We start from the raw sequence: 20,807 nt of genomic DNA on the forward strand, positions 1-20,807 counted from the left end.
ATAAAAAAAAATTGTTTATAAGTATTGATATATCATTTTTAAAGTTATTAAATTTAAGTTAAATTACTAGATAAATTAACTGAGGTCATTGAGGACATCATCCATTGCCTAAGAGTATTATTAGGTCACTCCGCTAAATAACATAAAAGTATTCATCAATTAATTAAATCTTTGGGTCTTAAGTGGTTGCAAAGGTGTGGACCACAGTCTCTCAAGTCTAGTCCTTAAATATGCAGATGAATACAAAGTTCATTTGTCAAATGTACAATGACTATTCGCAATAATAATGCACCACCTAATCTTGGACTTATTCCATGGGTCACTGTATTATTCTTCTCCTACTTGATCATGATTCATTCGTGACAATGAAAGGGGCTTGCCCCGAAATCAATTGTACCCTTAGCAGCCTTAAAGCTTGGAATTAGGATTGCGTAGAGTTTGGTTCGATCCGATTTTGAATAAAAATTTCAATTAATGTGCAGTATTTTATTTTATTTTTTTAAAAATTGAAATCTAATTAAATACATCGTAAAATTAAAAGTTACTTGAACTAAATTTTATCAAATCAAATCAAATCAAATCAGTTTTATTCTTTATTTATTTAATTTTCAAATTTTTTATTTTAATTAATTTATTTAAATGTATAAATAAAATTAACTTTTATTTATGAATATAGAAAAATTAATAAAAATACAATAAAATTTTGATTCATATGATTTCAATTTTCTAACTTATGAATTGAACACCAAACTAAACCAAATTTGTATGTCTAATATTTGAATCTAATGTCTGAACTGGACATTATGGTTCAAATCAATTCTTAATTTTTGTTCTCGACCTTAACTAAAATGGTTGAAATTTATTTAATTCAGTATATCAAATGGTAATCAAAGTTAAAAAAAGTATAATATTTAAAAAAATCTTTTTAACTGTTAAAAAAATTTTACATAATTTTTTTATAGTATTCAATCAAGTTATTATAATTAATAATTAATTAACTATTATTAATTATAATATTATTCATCATTTTATGTCACATAACGTTAACGTAGTATATTAACATGGATGATAATAGCATATACTAATATGATATGATTTTTGAGAGAATGAGCAATTTAGTGTTTTGAGTAAGGTCTTTACAAGTAAAACTTCTTTCTCAACCGCAAAGTCTACCTACTAGCTTGGGACCAGTTAGCAGCAGTGCAGTGTCTCTCTATCCTTCCCTCTTTCTCTTATTCCAGAAAAAAAAAAAACAACCATGAAAGAACCGTGAAGAAGATAAATTTATAGAAAAGAAGGGAAAAGGGCGCGTCAAAAGGAGTATTCCCGTGTGGAGATTTAAAAGGAAGAAAATATGGTGGTTGAATTTCCTTATAAAGCAAACATGAAAAGTTACAGTGGTTAAAGAAGAAAATATTAATATGAATATGATAATATGGGTATACGTTATTTTCATAATTTTTTAATAAAAATTAAGAAATGATATTTTGATGAATGGTATAAGTGAGCATTCTTGACCAGTTGACCTTGGAACCTGAAACTCGACTTAGTAAGAGAATTCAATAGAGAGGGTTAAAAAAAAACTCTATCCTCGATAGGATAACCATTAGAAGAAACATAGAAGGTTAACAAGAAGATGGGCAAGCTTGGCTGCAGCATCGACGGGGTCCTAAATGAAGCCAAGTTCAGTGAACCACTGCCATGGATTGGCATCTACATAGCAGCAGCATCTCTTGCCTGTGCAATTGCTATGGCTGCAGACGCTATCCATGGATTCCGCCATTGGAAACTCTGGTTCCCTTGCAAATGCTTCACAATCAACGCCACCTCTTTGACAATAATAACCGTGGCAATCAAACTGTCCGTCGATTTGAACACTGCCATGCCTCGTGGTGAAGATCAGCTTGCAAAACTCAGCAGCACGGCCCTGATCTGTACAGTCATGGGTAACTCTATGCCTTCCCTAGGAACCATGGAAAATAAAGAAATATTCACCAACATTATAGCTTTGGGAATACTTGTCATTACTGTTCTTGTCAATATCTGCATCCAACTAGGTACTGGTGTAATCTATGTTTTTGTTATGGAGCATGCCATCATCATGTTTCTCATGCTTGTTTTACTAGTAGTCTTAAGTTTTTCAGCTTTAACTGTTCCAACTATAAAGCATTATTTGGAACTTAAATACAAGAAGAAGTATGAAATGGCTCTGAAAGAATGCTCAAAGTCAAATGAAACTGACAAGACAATAGTAGAGAAACTCAAGGAAGATCTAATGAGATATTGGATGATGGCTCATACCTGCAGCCCCCAGTTTGTTGTAGGCCGATCAGTTACTTGTACTGCCTCGGGTGCATTATGTCTATTGAGTGCTGCAACTTTAGCAGAAGCCATGCTTCGATTTTATCTGATGCCTGGATCATTTAGATTCTGCAAGGGGGAATCAGATTACAAGTGGTCAATCAAGTTAATTCTTCTTACACAGGCTGTTGCAGTTGGAGTGGGTACGATTGCCCCAGCAATGAGATGGTTTCTTGCTATCAATTTCAGGTGTCCAACAAGAGGCGGGAAATGGGCCTGCAGAAAAAGTTACAAACTAGAAGAATACTGGATTAAGAGATTAGTGGAGATGAAAGAGTGCCCGTTAAATATACCAATAAGTAATCCACACAGCAGGAGAATTGTCCATGATGCCAAAATTAAATTTCTGAACTTGTGTATTGGAATTCAGGCTGGAATTGTATTCATGAGCAAAACAATTCGTCTCATCTCCATTTGCTCTATGAGCGTGATTTTGTTATGCTATGACCACTGTAGAGACTGGCTGATGAAATTCACACCCACCAACAGCATTACAAATGATTCAGGGTCAGAGTCGCTCTCTTGCTCAAAGCTGGATCTCAGCCGTTTTGTTTTGCACCTTGAAGATGAAGACTCGCTGGTTGGGGTAATGATGAAGGACAACCGAGATGCTACTGATTACTGGAGGCAGAGAGCAAAGACTAGACAACCAAAACATCTTATAGAACTGTTGCAACAATCAAGGCCTTCTGAAGGATTTAAGGGGCTTACTGAGTTTGACAGTTTCAAAGTACCTTCTCTAAATGCTGAAGAAGCTCCAAATTGTTGGTCTCTCTCTGTGGTGACATTGACAAGCATTGCAGTTGCACTCCCCAACATCAATAGGAGCTCAATCAAGCTTCTTATGGCTGGAGTAAACGAAGGTTTGGTGTATGTCAGACACATCGAAGACGACCTGGATATGCAAGGGAATTTGGTAAGAATCAGGAAGGCAGCAGATGTCGTCTGGCTAGGAGTTGAACTGTATCACAGGTGGCGAGATGTGGACCTCCGTAAACCGTCTCTCCAAGGAAAAAGCCCAAAGGAAATACTCAAAGTACTTTCTGATTCAGCTAAGAACATATTTATGGAGTTCAAGAAGAGCAAAGTGAAGTGTCTAATGGATAGCCCTTCAAAGTGGCCCATCAAAGTATTGGCTGCCAATTCCATGTACAGAATAAGCCAATCCATTTTGCTGAACTATGAAAGCAGAAACTACCAGATGGGGGAAAGATTATTTGAAGCGATAACTGTCATGATCTCTGATATACTTGCTGCTTGCCTCACTAACTTAGAGCGGTTCATCTCAATTAAGTGTTCGACCAGCTCCATTGAGGAGAGGGAAGCGAGCGTGCGACACGCAGTTTATGTTCTCGGGAAAACTGAAAACATTCTGAAGCTCCTCCATCAAAAAGCACTTCCCGGCTTGAATCCGGATCAAATGGCATTCATGGACGAGTGGCGGTCATTGCACAAGTTAAACAGCTCTTTGCCTGACACTCCATTTTCACAAGAAAGTGACTCAGCTTCTCGCGCCGGCAGTGAAATATACCTAGCCATTGACTAAATTTTGGCAAGCATGAATGTTGGGAAACCAGACGCAGCATTTTGATTTTGTTTATATGTATCTATGTCTTTGTCTATGGCTTGTCTCGATGTACATTACAGTTTAGTACCCTAGAAGACAAAGCTCTATGTATTAGATTTCGTGGAAACTCGAGTTTTCTTAGATCCTTTGAAAGCTACATTTTGTTTCTTATTCAGTTGTAGGCCAGATTAGAGAATATGTTGATTGCTTCTTAAAAAAAAAATGGAAACGGAGTTGATGCAGCTAATATAAACAAATTGGAAACTTCTTTGATGGGCAAAAAATACTTCCCCAATTTTTCATTAATCAAGACCAATTCAACAATGTAGTATACATCACCGTAAATCGGCTCGATCAAACAAGTGGAAGAGGGAACTATTGGGGTTGGAAGCTGAAACCTAAGATATGAGACCTGGGAAACAGAAACAAGCAATGTGGATCAATCATCATCGCCTCTCTCCTTGGGCTTTCTGTACGTTTCTTCATAGTGCTTGGCTATCAGCATTCCGGTACCTGCAAGAGTTTTCATATTTGGGACGTTGTAGTTTTGAGCCAAGTAGACCCCCAGCACTGTGCCGGTCATGAACGAGAAAGTTATCTTGATCAATCCCATCGTCGCCTTTCACGACAATAAAGTAACTGCCTGTCTTATAATTTTGATACGGGCATAGCGGGATTTATACGGGATGCTTGAAGTGTTGCTCACGTCAACGCCCACTGGCTACCTCTTACGCAAGCTTCGTGCCAGAGACAGAATTCAAGAAATAGCGAACAAAACGGGGCATACAGTAGCAATCCAGTGGGCCTTCCTTGAGGCTCACTCCAGAGTAAAAAATATTAACAACCATTGGGCCAGATTGGCGAAAACCAGGGGCAATGGGCCCCTCCAGTAGAGAAGTCATATTGGGTCAAATTACCCATGGGCCGATAATCGCTGGTTAGTACTGTGACTGTGAGCAGAAACTCAAACTACTACTCTAGTGTAAGGTTTTTGTTAATTTCTAAGTGAATTTTTAATATGAAAACATATGCCATAAAAATTGAATTTGGGTAAGAATTCATGTTTCTGAAGTTACTAGATATATTCTTTTTCATTTTTGTTTAACTTCTACATTAGATGATATATTCGTTTTCATTTGCCTTGGTTGGTATTCCAATGCTTGAATCACAAACTATCTAACTGGGCTGGGCTGCAAGTCAGAATGGTTGAGTGTTTGCTCTTTGCAATGTTGGATTTACTAGAACAAAGTAGTTTTTACTCATTTCCGCCAGAAATTATGTGCATTTCTGTGTCAGAAAATGCAATTTGAGAACAATTCATTTGATTGGATTCTAGAAATTTAACATTGATGACATATCAACTTAATTTCAAATAAATCGGATTCTTGTTTCTAGACATAAAATAAGGCCAAAGGATAAACATAAAACATCATAATAGCAAGAAGGGTTGGAGATCATGATTCATGGGGAATGAGATAAGTTACTCCCATTTGATGTTTCCTGGTGATTAATTTGCTCCATCAAATTGCACTGACATGATAGAATTTATATGCCTTCACATCAAATAAATACATTTTTGGCTGGGTAGTTGAACTCTTCTCATTAATGGGGCTGCTCTGATCCTTTTTGGGAAGGCTGCAATTTCAAAACTGCTGCAGTTTCCATCTCTAGCTTTCTAGGAAAGCACTACTGATATCAGTAATCCATAAGAAGTTGTTCTTGTTCTGTGTGTAAATACCAAATCTGGCTACGAGTTCCTGTCAATCTATGACTTCCATGCTTTGTCGTTGTTTGGATTAGCCTTGACCTCGACTGAAAAAGAATATTTCCATTGCAAACCAAGAACTTGTAGAAGCAGCCCTGCATCACTTTTGGAAAGAATTTGTGAAAAATCTCCACAGATTGTTGATCATCAACCGAAAGCAGCTTTGATATATCTCTAATCTCATAATATATGTTTTATCACATGTGGGCAGAAGAGAACAAAGCCTCCTCTTATCCCACAACCGAAAGGAAACTGACATCAAGAGGTCTCTTTGCCTTTTCTTTTTCCCCATGTGAATATCTCTTTGTGACTTCTCCCCTTAAATTTATGTTTCCACAAATATATGCTTCATTTTGTTTGATGTAATCTATCCATCAAAGTTTTTAAGTTGAGCAGATGATTATCTGAAGGACAGTGTACGTATTAGACTTGTCATAGAACAGGTAATTACCATACATTTTTGTACGTGGCCATTGCAATTATCTCTCTTGTCCACTACCACTGGCAAATTGGCATATATCTAGTACAATGAACAATTGAGAATTCGAGACAACAAGATGGAATTTCTTTTCCTGCTGTCAACTTTCTAGCAATGGGTAGCAATTTGTATAAAGATGGTTTTGAGGGTCACTCTCGAACTTTTGTCATGATGTGTTAGTTGACACTTGACAGCAGAGTAGGGTCGGGGAAAGCGAGGACTCAGCAAAAGACTGAAAATTTTTGGAATGATAAGAGGATCGACGACGAGAGAGAAAGTAATAGTAGATGGAACAAAACTGTCTCTAACGATAATATCTTTCCAATAACAAAACGTTAGACATCCATGAAAAGGACTCAAGCAATAAAATGCATGGTTGACCTTAATGAGATCACAACAAATTGTGAAAGACAGGATAAGGGAAGTATAGGAAAAAGAACAGGAGATATAGAAGAGAGAAGAAAAACCCCTGATTTGGAAAGCCACCCAAGTTGTCCATGTAAGAGTTTTTGTGGAACCAAAGCTCCACTGAGCTGTATGGTTCAAAGAAAAAGAAAATCGGTCCAGCATGGGGCACCAATGGGAGAAAACGAGACGGCAGAGACAGACAACGAAAGAGCTGGGGTGTGTTTGGGTCCTACCCTCTTAATGACTTTTTGACATGAATACTTACTTTTGGTTTTCTTTTTTGGCATAAAATAAATCAAAGTAATGCGTTTTTCTCACGCTCACTACAACACAGAGACATAAAAAAAATTAGGGAAACTTGAAAAGATCGGATTGGAGGAGATATAGTGGCAAAGCATCTACAAAAGACACAAGGGAAAGGTTTTGTGACCACAACCTCACCTTTCCTTGCACACGCACCCTAATCAAGCCATCTTTTTTACTCCTTTAGCATTAGCCATTTCTCCATCTTGTCGGTCCTCCTATTAATTCTTTGCTGTAATATCGCTTCTTCTGTCTTTTGTGATAATCTGTTACGTTTGATTGTACCCCTTGTGAGTCTTATTGTTTGTTCCACCAGACATCACATCACTTGTGTTTAATCACTACTTTTTACACTCAATGATTCTTCTAGTTTTTCAATGAAAATTATACTACGAACATTTAGAGTTTTAAGATTTAATTTGAAATATATCGAATTCAGGTTCGGATAGATTTTTTGAAATAATTAATATTAATCAATCAGTATGGCCTGCCTTCAATTAAAAAAAATAAAGGAAAGGAAAAGGTGAAGGGATCATTAGCAAGTAGGGTTTGATGAGTGGCGACCCACTCAACATTGCTTTGGCAAACATGACTGAAGGAGAGGCAAAAGCTGGTTCATGGCTCATGAGAGCATCTATGTTGTCCAACCAAAATCCCTTACTCCTAGGACTAGGAGGCTTGTTGATGACAAAAGCACTTCCCCACTTAAAAACTACCCAAAGTACTCTTTATCACTAAACTTTCCATGGAGAAGCTGTTTTTAGAGCTACCTTGCAAGAAAAAAAGCTTGTGGCTTTAGCCGCTCTGTCCACAACTTTGATCTATCCCTATCTGGGACAGGTTCTGCCACAAAATTAAAATGACTTTGAGTTTGACTAGTGCCCAGCACGTGGGTTATGAAAACAACCCTGTAACAGTACTTGCTGCTGATAATCACGAATCATGTCTTATTATATCGTCAAAAAATATTATATCATTTAATGTGATGTGAAGTTCGTATACTTGGAACCATGGAATTAACTGGCCGTTGTTTTTCTACAACATATTCAACCTATCCAAAATGTCTGCGTGTCTTCAGGCATAGATAATTAGGTCGAATATATTCTGTGTTCGGCTTCGTGTAAGAGTACTGAAAACTCATGGAACAGAGAGCAAAGAGCTGGCGTGACACCTCAAGCATATATGACATGATGTCTCGAAGTTACAGTGTCGTATATTGGAGAAATGTTGGACATGATTCCTATAGCTTCAACTCTCGGAATAATTCCCATGTTTTCTCCCTCTCTCACTCTCTCTCTGACACTTTCTCGACCTTTTGGACGATTGAAAGAAATTTTGGATAATTTTGTCTAACACGCTGCTCAATCATATGCTTCATGCCCTCATTGTCCTGGCGGCACTATCATCAATCCAACCACCACCTTGTTCAATGTTGGCAGTCGAAAATCTGTTTTCTACCGGAATTTCTATGCAAATTTGACTTCCCAAAAACAGGTAACTTCGAGATAGAATAGAAAAATGGTTGAAAACTTTTATTCAAGTCCATAGAAAAAGTGTAGTATTATTTATCTGAGCAAATAGCATAATGTATAGAATTTGAACCGCTCTAAGAGATATACTGATAAAATATACAGGTTTATTTGACTTAGATGGCCCAAGGTTTTTAATTTATTAGAATTATTCTTCATCAAACAATGACTCTGCCAAGCACATCCAGAAACCGTTTACAACGTGCTCCACATCCTCATCATTGTTGGGTGGAAAGGGTGAGGAAATGATTTTCTCGTGTCAAACTTATCGTTTGATACTTGGAAGGAGTTAGACATGGATAGAAACAAGCAAGAAGGCATTTGTGTCATTGGTCTGTGGCCAATTATAGGACTCAAAAAAGTCAATGTCCAGGTAACGTAAGTATTCTGGCTCTGTTTCCTTGGTTGGGAGACTACATTTTAATTTTTCAAACAAACCCATTGCTTTAGTCTTTACAAGGGTTTAGGTGGCATAATTAATAGCATGGACCTATAGAACCAAAGCCCCGCTTTCAAAAGTATGAAGATACCTTGCTTTCCCATGCAATCCCTTGGCCTTGATGTTTGAAAACAGGAGATATGGGCGAGTCTTGCATTGGTGTCGGATTAAAATTTTAAAGTCGGATCAACAACCGGCAAAAAGGTGAAAAAGGAAGATATCAAATAGGATAACCAGAAAAAGAAAAGAATTCATTTGGCTTTAATCAAAACGCATGGATCAAAAAGCATGAATGGCATAGCACTAGAAGTTCTGTGGCTATAAGGAACGATCCAAGAAAGTGTACGACAACCAAAACCAGCTGGGAATGGCGCTTTATCATCTTCCTTTTATTCAAACCTACATTCATTTTTCTTCTTCTGTTTGATCTTGAGGGGAGGAACAAGATTTCTTCCTTCACGATGAGGAATTGTAAAGGTGATCGGAGTATGTATTAATTTACATAGAAACATTAGCTTTCTTAACCCACTTGGAGCATTAAGTAATACTCCATGCAAAATCAGATTATCACCTTATTTGTTTTCTTTTGTTTTTCTCATCAACATATTCATATTCTCATGCTACCGCCTTCTACCATCCGTACACGTGGCATGATTCTGAGTAGAATCTCTGATGAAAAGGACCTAAGAAATCTGAAGTCATTTTCATCTTACTGTGCACCATACATGAACGCAGCAGTCACCATCACTTCATCACAGAATTTCTGCTTTTTTTTCTTCTTCTTTGAAAGAGAACCAAGATTTTCTTATGGGATTAAGCTGATGGGCTCCCCAGATACTTATGGGATTTGCTGCTAGCAAATTATGATTACAATCTAAGTTATTGGTAATCAAAATCAATTAATCATTTGGTCAAACATGTATGGCCCACTCAACCGAAATAGTTTCTACAAATAGCCCACGCTTTCATGCAGAAATAGAACTGTACATATCAACCGTTTGGACTCTCCACATGTTGGGGATCAAGTTTTCAATAAAATCCCCTACCATTGGTGGGATCAAAATCAAAAATTGTTCTACTTAAGTTGGTGATGGTGGATCACATAAATGAACACTTCGGCTTTTAATTTCCTTGGATGGAGCCAAACTTGGAAAATATAAATGGAAGAAAGAAAATCGGTCACTTTCCCTTCCTGTCACGTAAGTCACTAGTGGTTAAGGCCTAATCGAGCCAAGACTAGTGCCATCACGCAGCTGGGTTTGGACCACTTGTGCACCTAAGCGCCTGAACCACATTAAATGGCTCACAGCTAGCCGTCAGGTTACCAAATCTTTTTGCTCTTGGGATTGGGCCTGGAGACTAGACCCCAAAAATCAAACTGATAGTAATAGGGTACTAATTTCGTATAATTGAGTATTCTGTTTTCTTTTAATCATGCAAGCAAAACAATTTAAATAAAAATTCAGGCGAGCCCCCAAGAAAGCGACTGGTAATAGCAGCAAAAGGTTTGCGCTATAAACAAAAGACATTTAGAACATGTTTGATCTGATTTTTTTTTAAAATTAAAAATTATTATAAAATTTTTATGAAAAATAATAATTTTTAAAATTAAATTAAAATTATTAGATAAATTTTTTTTTATAAAATTTTTTTATAAGTTATAATTTTAATTAAAAAGATAATATTGTAATTATTTTAATAAATAAAGATATTTTTAAAACAAAAATAAAAATTCTCTTACATTTAAAAAAAAAAAAAAAACTCCTCATAAGAGCTTTTCTTGAAGTTTTTTTTATCAAAATTTTATTTTTTAAAAAAAACTATTTTTTTTTAAAAACCTTTCAAAATTTTATATTTAACCTGACTTTTACTTTTAAAAAGTAGATAAGCTGAAAAAAAATCAAAGCAAACAAACACTTAGAAATTAATAGGAACATTTAACTTCTCCTTCTTCAAATCCACCTACCATATTTTCCTACATTTAGATATTAGTATAAAATAGTAGATTTAAACCAGCTAGAAAACTTAGTAAAATTACAAAATCCTTGGGACACCTTAGGTTACGAAATAAAAAATTAACTACCTTAATTATTAGTTCAATTTTTAAATCTACGGCCATTATCGAGGTTGTTTGCAGGGATTTTTATAGAAGTTGGTTTTCAATTGAAACCGACGTTTACATTTGTTTATATTATTATATATTTTAATTTTTCTGATAGGAAAAAGAAAGAGAGTCGGGAAATAAGCTGTGATTAATCTTTGTCGCGGTCCATACTCAGCACGTTCTCATATCATATTTTAATCTCCCTAAACTATATAAATATAATAATAAATGAATTTCATTCATTTCCAATGGGACTATCTTCTCCTTCATATGCATTCACATATAAAATTAGATTAAAGTCGAGGCCTTTCAAATTGAGTAAAGTAATGAAGGCAGAGGTGTTCAATCAAACATGAGCCATGTGACTGGATTAGTAGATGCCCAATAACTAATCAAATTAAAAAGAATAGCAAATTCAATGTACTAAGAGACAAGCATTTGTATACAAACAATAATCTAAAATAATAATCACTAAACAGATACAAAACATACTGACTAAAAGAAAAATGGAGAAAAGGAGAATGACGCGTTACGTGTTTGGTGTAATACATGCAAGGCGAAAATATATATTCTGACACACGCCGACAAAATTCAAGTACTCAGCACAAACCATGTTATTGTAGCCAGCCTGATTTGTTTAACAGACTTTGAGCAAGTATAGTTAATCTTAGGTGTCTTTGTGTTTATTGTCTTCCAAGGTTGCAGCATGGTCTTTACCCTTGTTTTCGTCACAAGGTCAGCTAGGTAATCAAGGTTGTTTCTTGTTTACGTGTCTTTCTTAGCAGGCTCTCTTAAGGGAAAGGTAGGGGAGAAAACCAGGGAGCTTCATGGTTATGCTTGTGTGAAGTTGCCTGTAAAAAGTACTTAATCTGGGAAGCACTGACTTCATAAGGGTAAGGTAATGGAGGTTCGAGCTAACAGCTTGTACAGAATATAAAGGACAACTACCTTAGTATATATTAATGTCGCTTGTATAAAACAAGCTAGAAGGAAAGAGGTGATATCCTAACCAATAAAAGGATTCAACTTTCGTTGGAGGTCTAAATCTAACACTTGGCATATGAAGAACTTAAGCCTGAATGTTCACACCCTTCTCTGTGTAAACTACCTCTTTATCTGACACACAGCAAATACTTTTAAGAATTGGTGAAAGATCACTTTTCTACCAACTGAAAATTAGGATAAGATTTAAGCAGAAAGGTGGCTCTAATAATATTTGATTCTACAAATAATATTCAAAGCACAGAATCTAGGGATGCCATCGTCTGATATTCCAAAGAGAGACTAATTCACCAACCTGAAGCAGATTATAACTACTCATTAATGAAGCAAATTATGTTTGACTTAAATTAACTAAAAAGGTATCAAAATACAAGAGATAGACACTCTACATTGGCAGTTCCATCAGAAGCTTATAAAAGAGCACAGATATCGCAACTGACAATAAATTTATTTAAGATCAAATCACCTAAATTTAAGTGACTTATGGTAGGAACTGTTAGAATTATTCCAATGACAAAGCATGATAAAGGAAACTCAATGCAACACCTGTGGTGGTAAGCCTAGGCGGATTGGAGAAGTAAGGAGGAATGTAAATGGACAGATTTTGCACATTAAGCCAGATAGATTTCAAAACATCAGCCAATCTTTCATGATTCCTATATGTAACATTTCAGTATTATTATTTCTTGGTAGGGGTGGAAATTTCCAGGATGCTGAAGCAAAACTTAACAGATATTTACCTGTTTCTGACAATATCTAATTAAGAACATCTACTTAAGCGCCTAAAAGATTCTGAAGAAGGTGAAGCACAAGAGATACTTTCACATAGATATTGGAAATCTTCCTATTTCATAAAATTTAAACGTTTTGATAGTATGGTATATTGACAGGGCAGTTCAAGGCCAAGGGCACCCTGCCTTGGACATATTTTCTCTGATTCCTTGCTTGCTTTAGCACTTCTTCCATCTTACCACTTTTTCCATCTAAATCTCAACATCATTAAGGATCACTACTGTAATTACGCACAAGAAAACATTATTTTTAATCATTTCTTATCAGATGAACCAGCTCCAAACTGGGCTTAGCTCCAACCACACAAAACTGAATACAAGTCGCATGTTAAAATATGAATTATATGCAACATAGTAGAACAGTAGGAATTAGGATTCAAACATCAAACTAACATACAATTTGAGAACTTATCAACAGCAACCCAGAAACATAAAAACTAAATTCTGGTAAGTTGTATTTGCAATTTTAGCTCTCATTTGTTGTCAATTATACAACATATCATCACCACCTTAACCAGAAGAAAATACAGCTTCTCACCCAAAAAACAAAAGACACCATAATACCATAGCAGGAATATCCATATGTCCAAAACAAAAAAACCCCTACTAGACTTTTCCAGTGAGATGTTTTCTTCTACTGGGAATAGCGCCTATTCTAGATAAACAAGCAGAGGAGACTCACAAGCAAAGACAATCACAAGCATTAAGTCATAAAGCAGTAGAGTTCAGTAATTATTGACTTAATTCATACTTCAGGATAGAGTTTGATAGATTGTGAGTTGCTAAAAAAACCAACCTCCCCTGCTTGTCCGATGCTGCTCCTCAGCACCTCCAAGCTGAAACTGAGATAAGATCCCCCTGCAGCCAGCAAAGCACAAGTGAAGCCTGACGCTTCTCAACACGAAACCCCCTGACTTGAGCCCTCTTTACCACACATTCTGCCTGAGTTTCAGTGAAGTTACTGAATGTTACAGGAGAGAAACCAGCTGAGGAAAAAAGTGTCCTCCAAAGAGGCATTTTCTCAGGTGCATGCAGACGCCCCAACACAGTGCTTTCAATCCTTGGCACAAAAAGGAACCTCTCAATCTTGTTCACAGCATCAGAGGTCACATTAACAGCATCAAGTGATTCAAATAGGTTTATATATGACTGAAAGGCATGGATTATATGTTGTGGGAATGGCAGGTCATTTCTATCACCCCCTCGGTCTAAGGACACCATAATTTTTGGCGAAAGCTGCTTCACAAAGCGCAGAAGATTGGGCAAAGCAGAGGGCTGATTCGAAGAAGACCAAACCGGGAAGTTCACAGCAACTGCCTCATTTTCATTTGATCGAAACATAGGCAAAGAATAAGGGGTTTGATCTAAACAATCAAAATTAAGCACCTCAAGCTCAAAATTTACACCGATCTCATTAGCAAATTGCATTAGATTTTCACGCATAAGCCCAAGCTCAATAGGATGGTGCGTTGAAGGTGAGGCAAAGGCAGTAATTCTCAATGAAGGAGCTCCTCTACTCCTCATGGGAAGCTCCTGCATAAAGGAAGCCCATTGAGCACCAAATCCAATATCAAAGTCCACAATGTGAATCCGATCAGCATCATCAAGAGCTTCAAGGAGGGCCTGGTTGCAGGTAAAATTTACGAATTGGATGAGCGGAGAGACCTCAGAGAAGACCTTGTAAGCCCCCATTTTGAAGATAACATCGAAAGGGGTAGGGCTTCTCAGAGGCGGGGGAGAGACCGGGTTATTCATGATGAGAAGTAATTGCAAAGCCTCCTTGAAGTAGAAAGCAGCCCTTTGAAGGGGCTTACCTACTGGAGACAGCTGGTGATTGAGCCGCGCCAATATCCCTTGCGCGTGTAAAAAATTCCCAGTCCCTACCAGCTCTGCAGCCTGGTAAAGCAGGTCGAACAATGTGGTTTGTTGTTGCTGGTGTAACTGGTACTGATGTTGTTGCTGTTGTTGAGCCATCTCCTCTCCTGGACCCAACACTTTCTGTTTTGCCACCATCAGCGGCTTCTGTTGAGGAACAAACTGAACTCCATGAGGAAACCCCATATGCTGTTGCTGCTGCTTTCTCATAAACAACTCATGCCCGGCATCAGAAAATTGGAGTTTTGGGATCTGAGAAGAAAGTTCTAAGTTACCAGGATTGAGGCGCTTTGGTAAAGGCTGGAGGAGGTGATGTTCTTGAGGTAATGGCAAGAAAAAGTTTGGATTTTGAGGATGCTGTTGCTGAACCATCAAAACCTGGGCGTTCAAAATCTGAGGTTTCTCTTCTTGGCTTTCAACATATTGACCTTGCTGCTGCTGTTGATAAAGCATTGGCAAAGAAACAGGAAGACCTATATTGTTAGCTGGAGAAGTAAACACTGGATTCTGAATATTAGTATTCAACCCAACAGAAGCACCAAGAACCTTGTGATTGTTAACCACCCCAACAGAAGAACTACTAGGCATGACTGAACCAATCTTCCCATTCCCATTATTGCTGGTATTTGGCAGAAACCCAGAACCAGGAAAACCACCCAAATTAGGAGCAGCACTTGAAATCACATTACCAGGACCCGAACTATTAAGGCTACCAATTGGGTCAAACCCTGGACCCTGATCAACAACCCCCAACCCTGCATTGCCTTCAAAATCAAGACCCGGATTAGGACCAGTACTGCCACTCTGAAGCAGCTGTTTGAGACCAAAGGAAGGGTCATTCACGTCACCAGTGATCCAACCCAGAAACGAGTGGTCTTGACTCGGTGACACAGCCGATTCAGACAACATAGTCTCCCAATCTTCCAATCCGAGATTGCATCTTTGACCACCTCCAGGCCCTGGAACAAGGTCTAGTTCACTCGGGATAGGTTGAAGCTCCGTGGCCCATTCTTCTTTGTTGTTGTTTGGAAGTGAAGTCTCAGGTGGTGCTATGGTGGCCGCCGTGGTGGTTGTGTTGTCGGTGGAATTACCTCCGCCGCCCGCACCGGCGGCTCCGCCGTTGAAAGAAGAAGAGAGAGTGGATGCTGATGTGGGTGGGCTTTGGCTTCTTCTCATATGAAGAACAGAAGTCGGTTCTTGTTCGTTGTTGTAGTAGAAGCTGTTTGCAAAGCTAAAGCTATTAGCTTCTTGCTGCTTTATCCACTTGTCTTGTTGACAAATCGAAGCAAAACCCGCGAGTTCTACCGCCCCTTTAGCCTGTAACTGAAAGTGCATTTGTATTGTATACAAACGAAAAGACAAAGAAGCTGTTTTTTTGGAGGATCAGAGATAGAGAAAGACAAGAGATTTTTTTTTTCTTTTCAACAAAGCAAGAGAAAAAATATATACTATACGGTTTCCTTCAAGATTTATCAAGCCCATCTTTCTTTGCATGCCATGAAATCAATCTCCCAACTTCAATAAAAAACAGACCCATTTCACCAGAATAGCTCCTTTGGTTGTCCTTCACCCGGTTCTTTCTCTTCCTCTTAAGCTCCATCCTTGTTTTTATCTCTCTACTCAATCCCGCAACAACTCCATTTTTTCAGTTCCATCTCTCTCTTCTCCCCTTCTAAAAAACTCCTTTTTTATAAGTTTTTTCTTTTATCCCTCTCTCTGGGTGGAGTATATGACCTTATTGTTGATGTTGCCGTTGCTTCTTGTTGTTTGCTGCTACTTTGTATTTTCACTTCTCTTTCGTTTCTGTTTTTTTCTTTTTTCCCTCTTTTTCCTCTTCTTCTTCTTCTACCCTTGTGCCGTAGCAGGACTTTGTACCCTTCCCTGTTCTGCCATGGATGCGTGCATCATAAAAAAGGTGATAAAGTGCTCTCCCTCCTCTCCATCTTTCTCTCTCTCTCTCTCTCTCTAGTCCCTATCTTTCTCTCTCACACACACAATATATTTTCCCATTCTCTATATTTTTGCCCTTTTTTTTTCTATGCACCCAGCTTTCCCTCACTCCTCCCTCTACATGTCTGGGGTTACTGTCACCCCCTACAGTGGAAATACTGTATTGTCTTTCCCTTATTTTAGAAGGTATATTGTCCTCCAAAAGAAAATACTCTGCCAAAAAAACAAGGGTAAGTAGTAATTGGCAAACTCCATCAGAGTGCTCCATTTTTTTTGCTTTCTGGCCACTCTCCAATTGTAATTACGCTCCAGCCCCTTCTTTTAATTTGTTTCCATTATATTATGCTGAATTGAAATATAGGGACCTTTTCGCTCTTTGGCAGATACGCTGAGGCACCTATTCATTTTTCTTTACTTTCTAGAACTTGCGACCAATTTGATATTTATTACTAAAAGAAAAACATTTGATTTGATTAATGCAGACTAACTTTTTTTACTGCTAGTAATAGGAAATAATAAATGGCAGTGAAATGAAATGAAATCTGCTGCCACTGGCAGTGGCAGGCACCACTGTATTATGGACTTTTCAGGCTGCAACGTGGAGCTAAAGGCAGGGCACCTAAATCAATGAAAGATTTACTTAAATTTTTCACCTAGACAGACGGTGACCCCCGCTGTAATAAAAGCAAAAAGCCAAAAAGTTAATGTTCTTACTGTCCCTGAATTGCCCACATGTTTTATCTTTATTACTTATCAAAGGGGTCATTTTGCCCTCCCATTTCTTTTTTTCTTGGTCTGGGTCATTTTGACTCTCTGCACGCTGGAGTTTTCCAATGGCTGAAGGGCATTTGCCGAACCCGGCTACATAATATTGAATAATGCAACATAATTGACACTTAACATCAAATTTTGTACTGTAATCTTCAAAGATTCTAAGTATTAATGAACAAGCATTTTTGCTAAATTCGCTTTCATTGGGAAGGAGGATTAGAAAAGGCAAAGGGATCTTCTTCCTCTTTTGCGTAGAAATGAGTCCTTTTGCTTTGAATTTTCGCACCAATCCTCATTTCATTCGATGATTAGTGTATAAATTTATGGAAAACGTTGAAATTATGGTGATGATTTTGAATATTTACGGTATATCATTATGATTGTATTCCGCATTGTCTCCTTAGCAAACAAAATATAGACAGAGATCACTAGAAAAAAAAAACGAAATGAAGACAGTGACAAATCAATTTATAAATTAGGACGTATGTGGTAGTGTTCAAGAGCCTCGTTGATTATCCATCTATCAGCAAAAGAAGAAAGAAAAATTTTGTTTAAGTGGATTTTCTTTTATATTTTACCGTAATTGGTAAAATCTTTAAATTATTCTCTTTAATTCAACTTGATCAACGCCAGAATATCACCACTTCTATTTTTATGATTTATGTTGGTGAATTATGAGTAAGGGTGAGCAAATTGATGAATTTGGTGATTTAGTTTATCATACTTAATGATCAAATATATTAAATATTTTTAAAAAATAGATCAAACCAACTAAACATATAATTGGTTCGATTGATTTGATTTTAAACCAATAGAATAAAATTTTATTATTATTATTTTTTTACAAATTACAATATTAAAAATTTAAATTTCATACATAATTATCAAATATATAAATAATGTATAGATTAAATATATGTATATATGATATATTACTTTATTATATATATGAAATTAATAATACAATTTATATGTTATAATATTTTAAATTTTATATCAAATTTTGTATAAATAATAACTAATTATAAATAATATGTTATAAAAATTAAGACGAAAACTAATAAATTTATTAAGTGTAATCATAAAAATAAAATATATTATAAGTTATAGTAATGCTTATGTATAAATTAAATATATATAATATTACTTTATTATATATATGTGTGAAATTAATGACATAGCTTATATGTTACAATGTTTTATATCAAAGTTTGTATAAACAATAATTAATTAAAAATAATATGTTATGAAAACTAAGATGATAACTAATAAAGTTATTAAATGTAATCATATAAATAAACTTTATTATAAGTTATAGTAATGCTTATGTATAAATGAAATATATATATATATATAATATTTATACAATTATATATATTCATAACATTTTATATTTAGAAACATTACTAAGATATAATAGTTGTAACATATTAATATGTAGGATATTTACTATCATTTGTTATAATATCAATATATAAATTATATCGTTTAAAATATATAATTGTAATTTCATATTAATACAGATTTATAAATAAATAAATATAACTAAAATTAAATTGTTATGATTATGATTTGTATATGTACATATAATAAATTTTTATATTTTAATTACATTATTAATTAAGTTTATTATCAATTCTTCTTAATATATAAACAAAATATTATATATTAATATATGTAAAAATTAGTTTATTTTTTATATGGATTTGTTTAAAATTTTTAAAATCGAGAATCGACTAAAATATCAATTAGATCAAACATTTTGAATCAATTGATCAAATTAATTAATTAAACCAAATTATATTTAATTTGAATAAATAATTAATCTGATTTGATTTTGCTCACCTCTAACTACGAATGTAAAAATTTAGTTTGATTATGAAGATGAAAAATGTCGTTTAACTGGGTTTTGTTGGTCAACATTGTGTGAAAACATGATTAAGGAAAAAAAAACATCTCATGTAAAAGTTGAAATTAAAATAATTTGTATTTATTATAAATTAAAAATTTATAATTATATTTAAATCATATCGACATTTCGTAAACAAATCTCACAAAATTAAATTTGTACTATGAAAGGTTAAAAACAATAATAAAAGAAAATGTTCCGTACACTTTACTACAACTAGCTATTATCTTATTCCCTGTGGCAGTGAAAATTTTCCATTGATATTTCGTTACGTCTTTGTATTTATTTGTCACTAAAATAACTAAAATATGAATAATTACCATTACATGATAGTAATTTTTGTAAGCCATTTTCATTTGTACGGAGTATAATTATTTTTCTCCTAGCTGAAATAAATTAAAGAATAGAGGAGAAAAATGAAGAAAGTTCATTTCACTCTTCTACTGCTACGACATCGTTTGGTGGAGATGAAACCCAAAAAAATTGTTGAAACCCGGAAAGCAACTATAAAAATTAGTCAATTACAAACAACGAGATAAAAATCTGCGGCTGAGATCAAAAGTTAACTCGGAAATGAAAGCTTGGGCCCACGCTCAACGCCAACAATGCGATTGGACATCACGGTCCAATCATATTCATCTTTCAGGATTACGGCCCCACTTTGAGCCCGAGTGGATCTACATGACGCTAATAGCGTGTTGGTCTATGCAGATTATTACCTCGAGCCTTATTTGTGTGAATGGCGGCGAGGTCACAGAGGAGGGGGGCATTGTGGTTACCGTTTTTTGATTGATTTACGGTTACCTTCGTTTGTGTATTGATATTGTTTTTACCCTACTTTTTCACCCTACTCCGGCTGGAAAGGTAGGTTAATAAAAAGCAGCGAAACGATAGCTACTTTTTTACTGTCCTTGATGATTCAGTGGGACTTCTTTGTCATTTTTGTAAAAAAAGTGTAACGCTTTTCCTTATTTTTTATGTCCTTTTCCAAGGGTATTGTGGTCTAAGAAAAAAATCAACAACGTTAAGGACCGGATCTGGTGCTTTTCATAGAACATGGGTCTTCTTATCAAAAAAATTAAAAAGAATTTAATTTTTGTAATTTCAAATAATTTTCAAAGTATTCTGGACAGAGCGATTATGAATTTACAATAATTTTATTCCTTTATTAAATTTTGGCCTTTTTTGACTGGAATTAAGATTTAATTTGTCACTATAACATGACTTACTATTAAAAATTATTATTATATTTCAATTTTATTATTTTAAATAAAAAAATATCAGTATTGAAATATTTTACAAAATATCTTGTTAATGTAAATGTTAAATTTTTGTCAATATTATTATTTTTATTCAAAAATTACTAAAATTGAAAGTATAATAATAAAATTCAAGAAAACTGAAATGTGACAAGATCAATATTGACTCATAGCGTAGAATTATATATTATCTTAATCCTTCTTTTAATTTATTATTATTATTATTCATTTTATCACATATTACACGTAATACTTTTGTTTTAGGCATGTTATCGGAGGGGGGAAAAAAAGGAGGG

At 35.4% G+C, this 20,807-nt stretch overlaps 3 protein-coding genes across 3 annotated transcripts; 1 reads left to right on the forward strand and 2 right to left on the reverse strand.

Annotated features, from left to right (window-relative positions):
• The first annotated feature begins 1,518 nt into the window (after positions 1 to 1,518).
• Positions 1,519 to 4,069, forward strand: LOC18606278 (uncharacterized). The gene has a single exon (XM_007039808.3). It carries the CDS (start codon positions 1,637 to 1,639, stop codon positions 3,905 to 3,907), a length of 2,271 nt encoding a protein of 756 aa, XP_007039870.3. The 5' UTR covers positions 1,519 to 1,636; the 3' UTR covers positions 3,908 to 4,069.
• Positions 4,070 to 4,193: 124 nt separating this feature from the next.
• On the reverse strand, positions 4,194 to 4,633 carry LOC148763849 (uncharacterized). Its single transcript, XM_088804816.1, has one exon. The coding sequence runs from the start codon at positions 4,539 to 4,541 to the stop codon at positions 4,368 to 4,370; it is 174 nt and encodes a 57-aa protein (XP_088660942.1). The 5' UTR covers positions 4,542 to 4,633; the 3' UTR covers positions 4,194 to 4,367.
• Positions 4,634 to 13,178: 8,545 nt separating this feature from the next.
• LOC18606281 (scarecrow-like protein 22) lies at positions 13,179 to 16,732 on the reverse strand. Its single transcript, XM_018117893.2, has one exon. The coding sequence runs from the start codon at positions 15,955 to 15,957 to the stop codon at positions 13,570 to 13,572; it is 2,388 nt and encodes a 795-aa protein (XP_017973382.2). The 5' UTR covers positions 15,958 to 16,732; the 3' UTR covers positions 13,179 to 13,569.
• Between the last annotated feature and the right edge of the window lie 4,075 nt (positions 16,733 to 20,807).

The sequence above is a fragment of the Theobroma cacao genome, chromosome 3 (assembly GCF_053813885.1).
Source record: "Theobroma cacao isolate CCN51 chromosome 3, ASM5381388v1, whole genome shotgun sequence".
Lineage (NCBI taxonomy): Eukaryota > Viridiplantae > Streptophyta > Magnoliopsida > Malvales > Malvaceae > Theobroma > Theobroma cacao.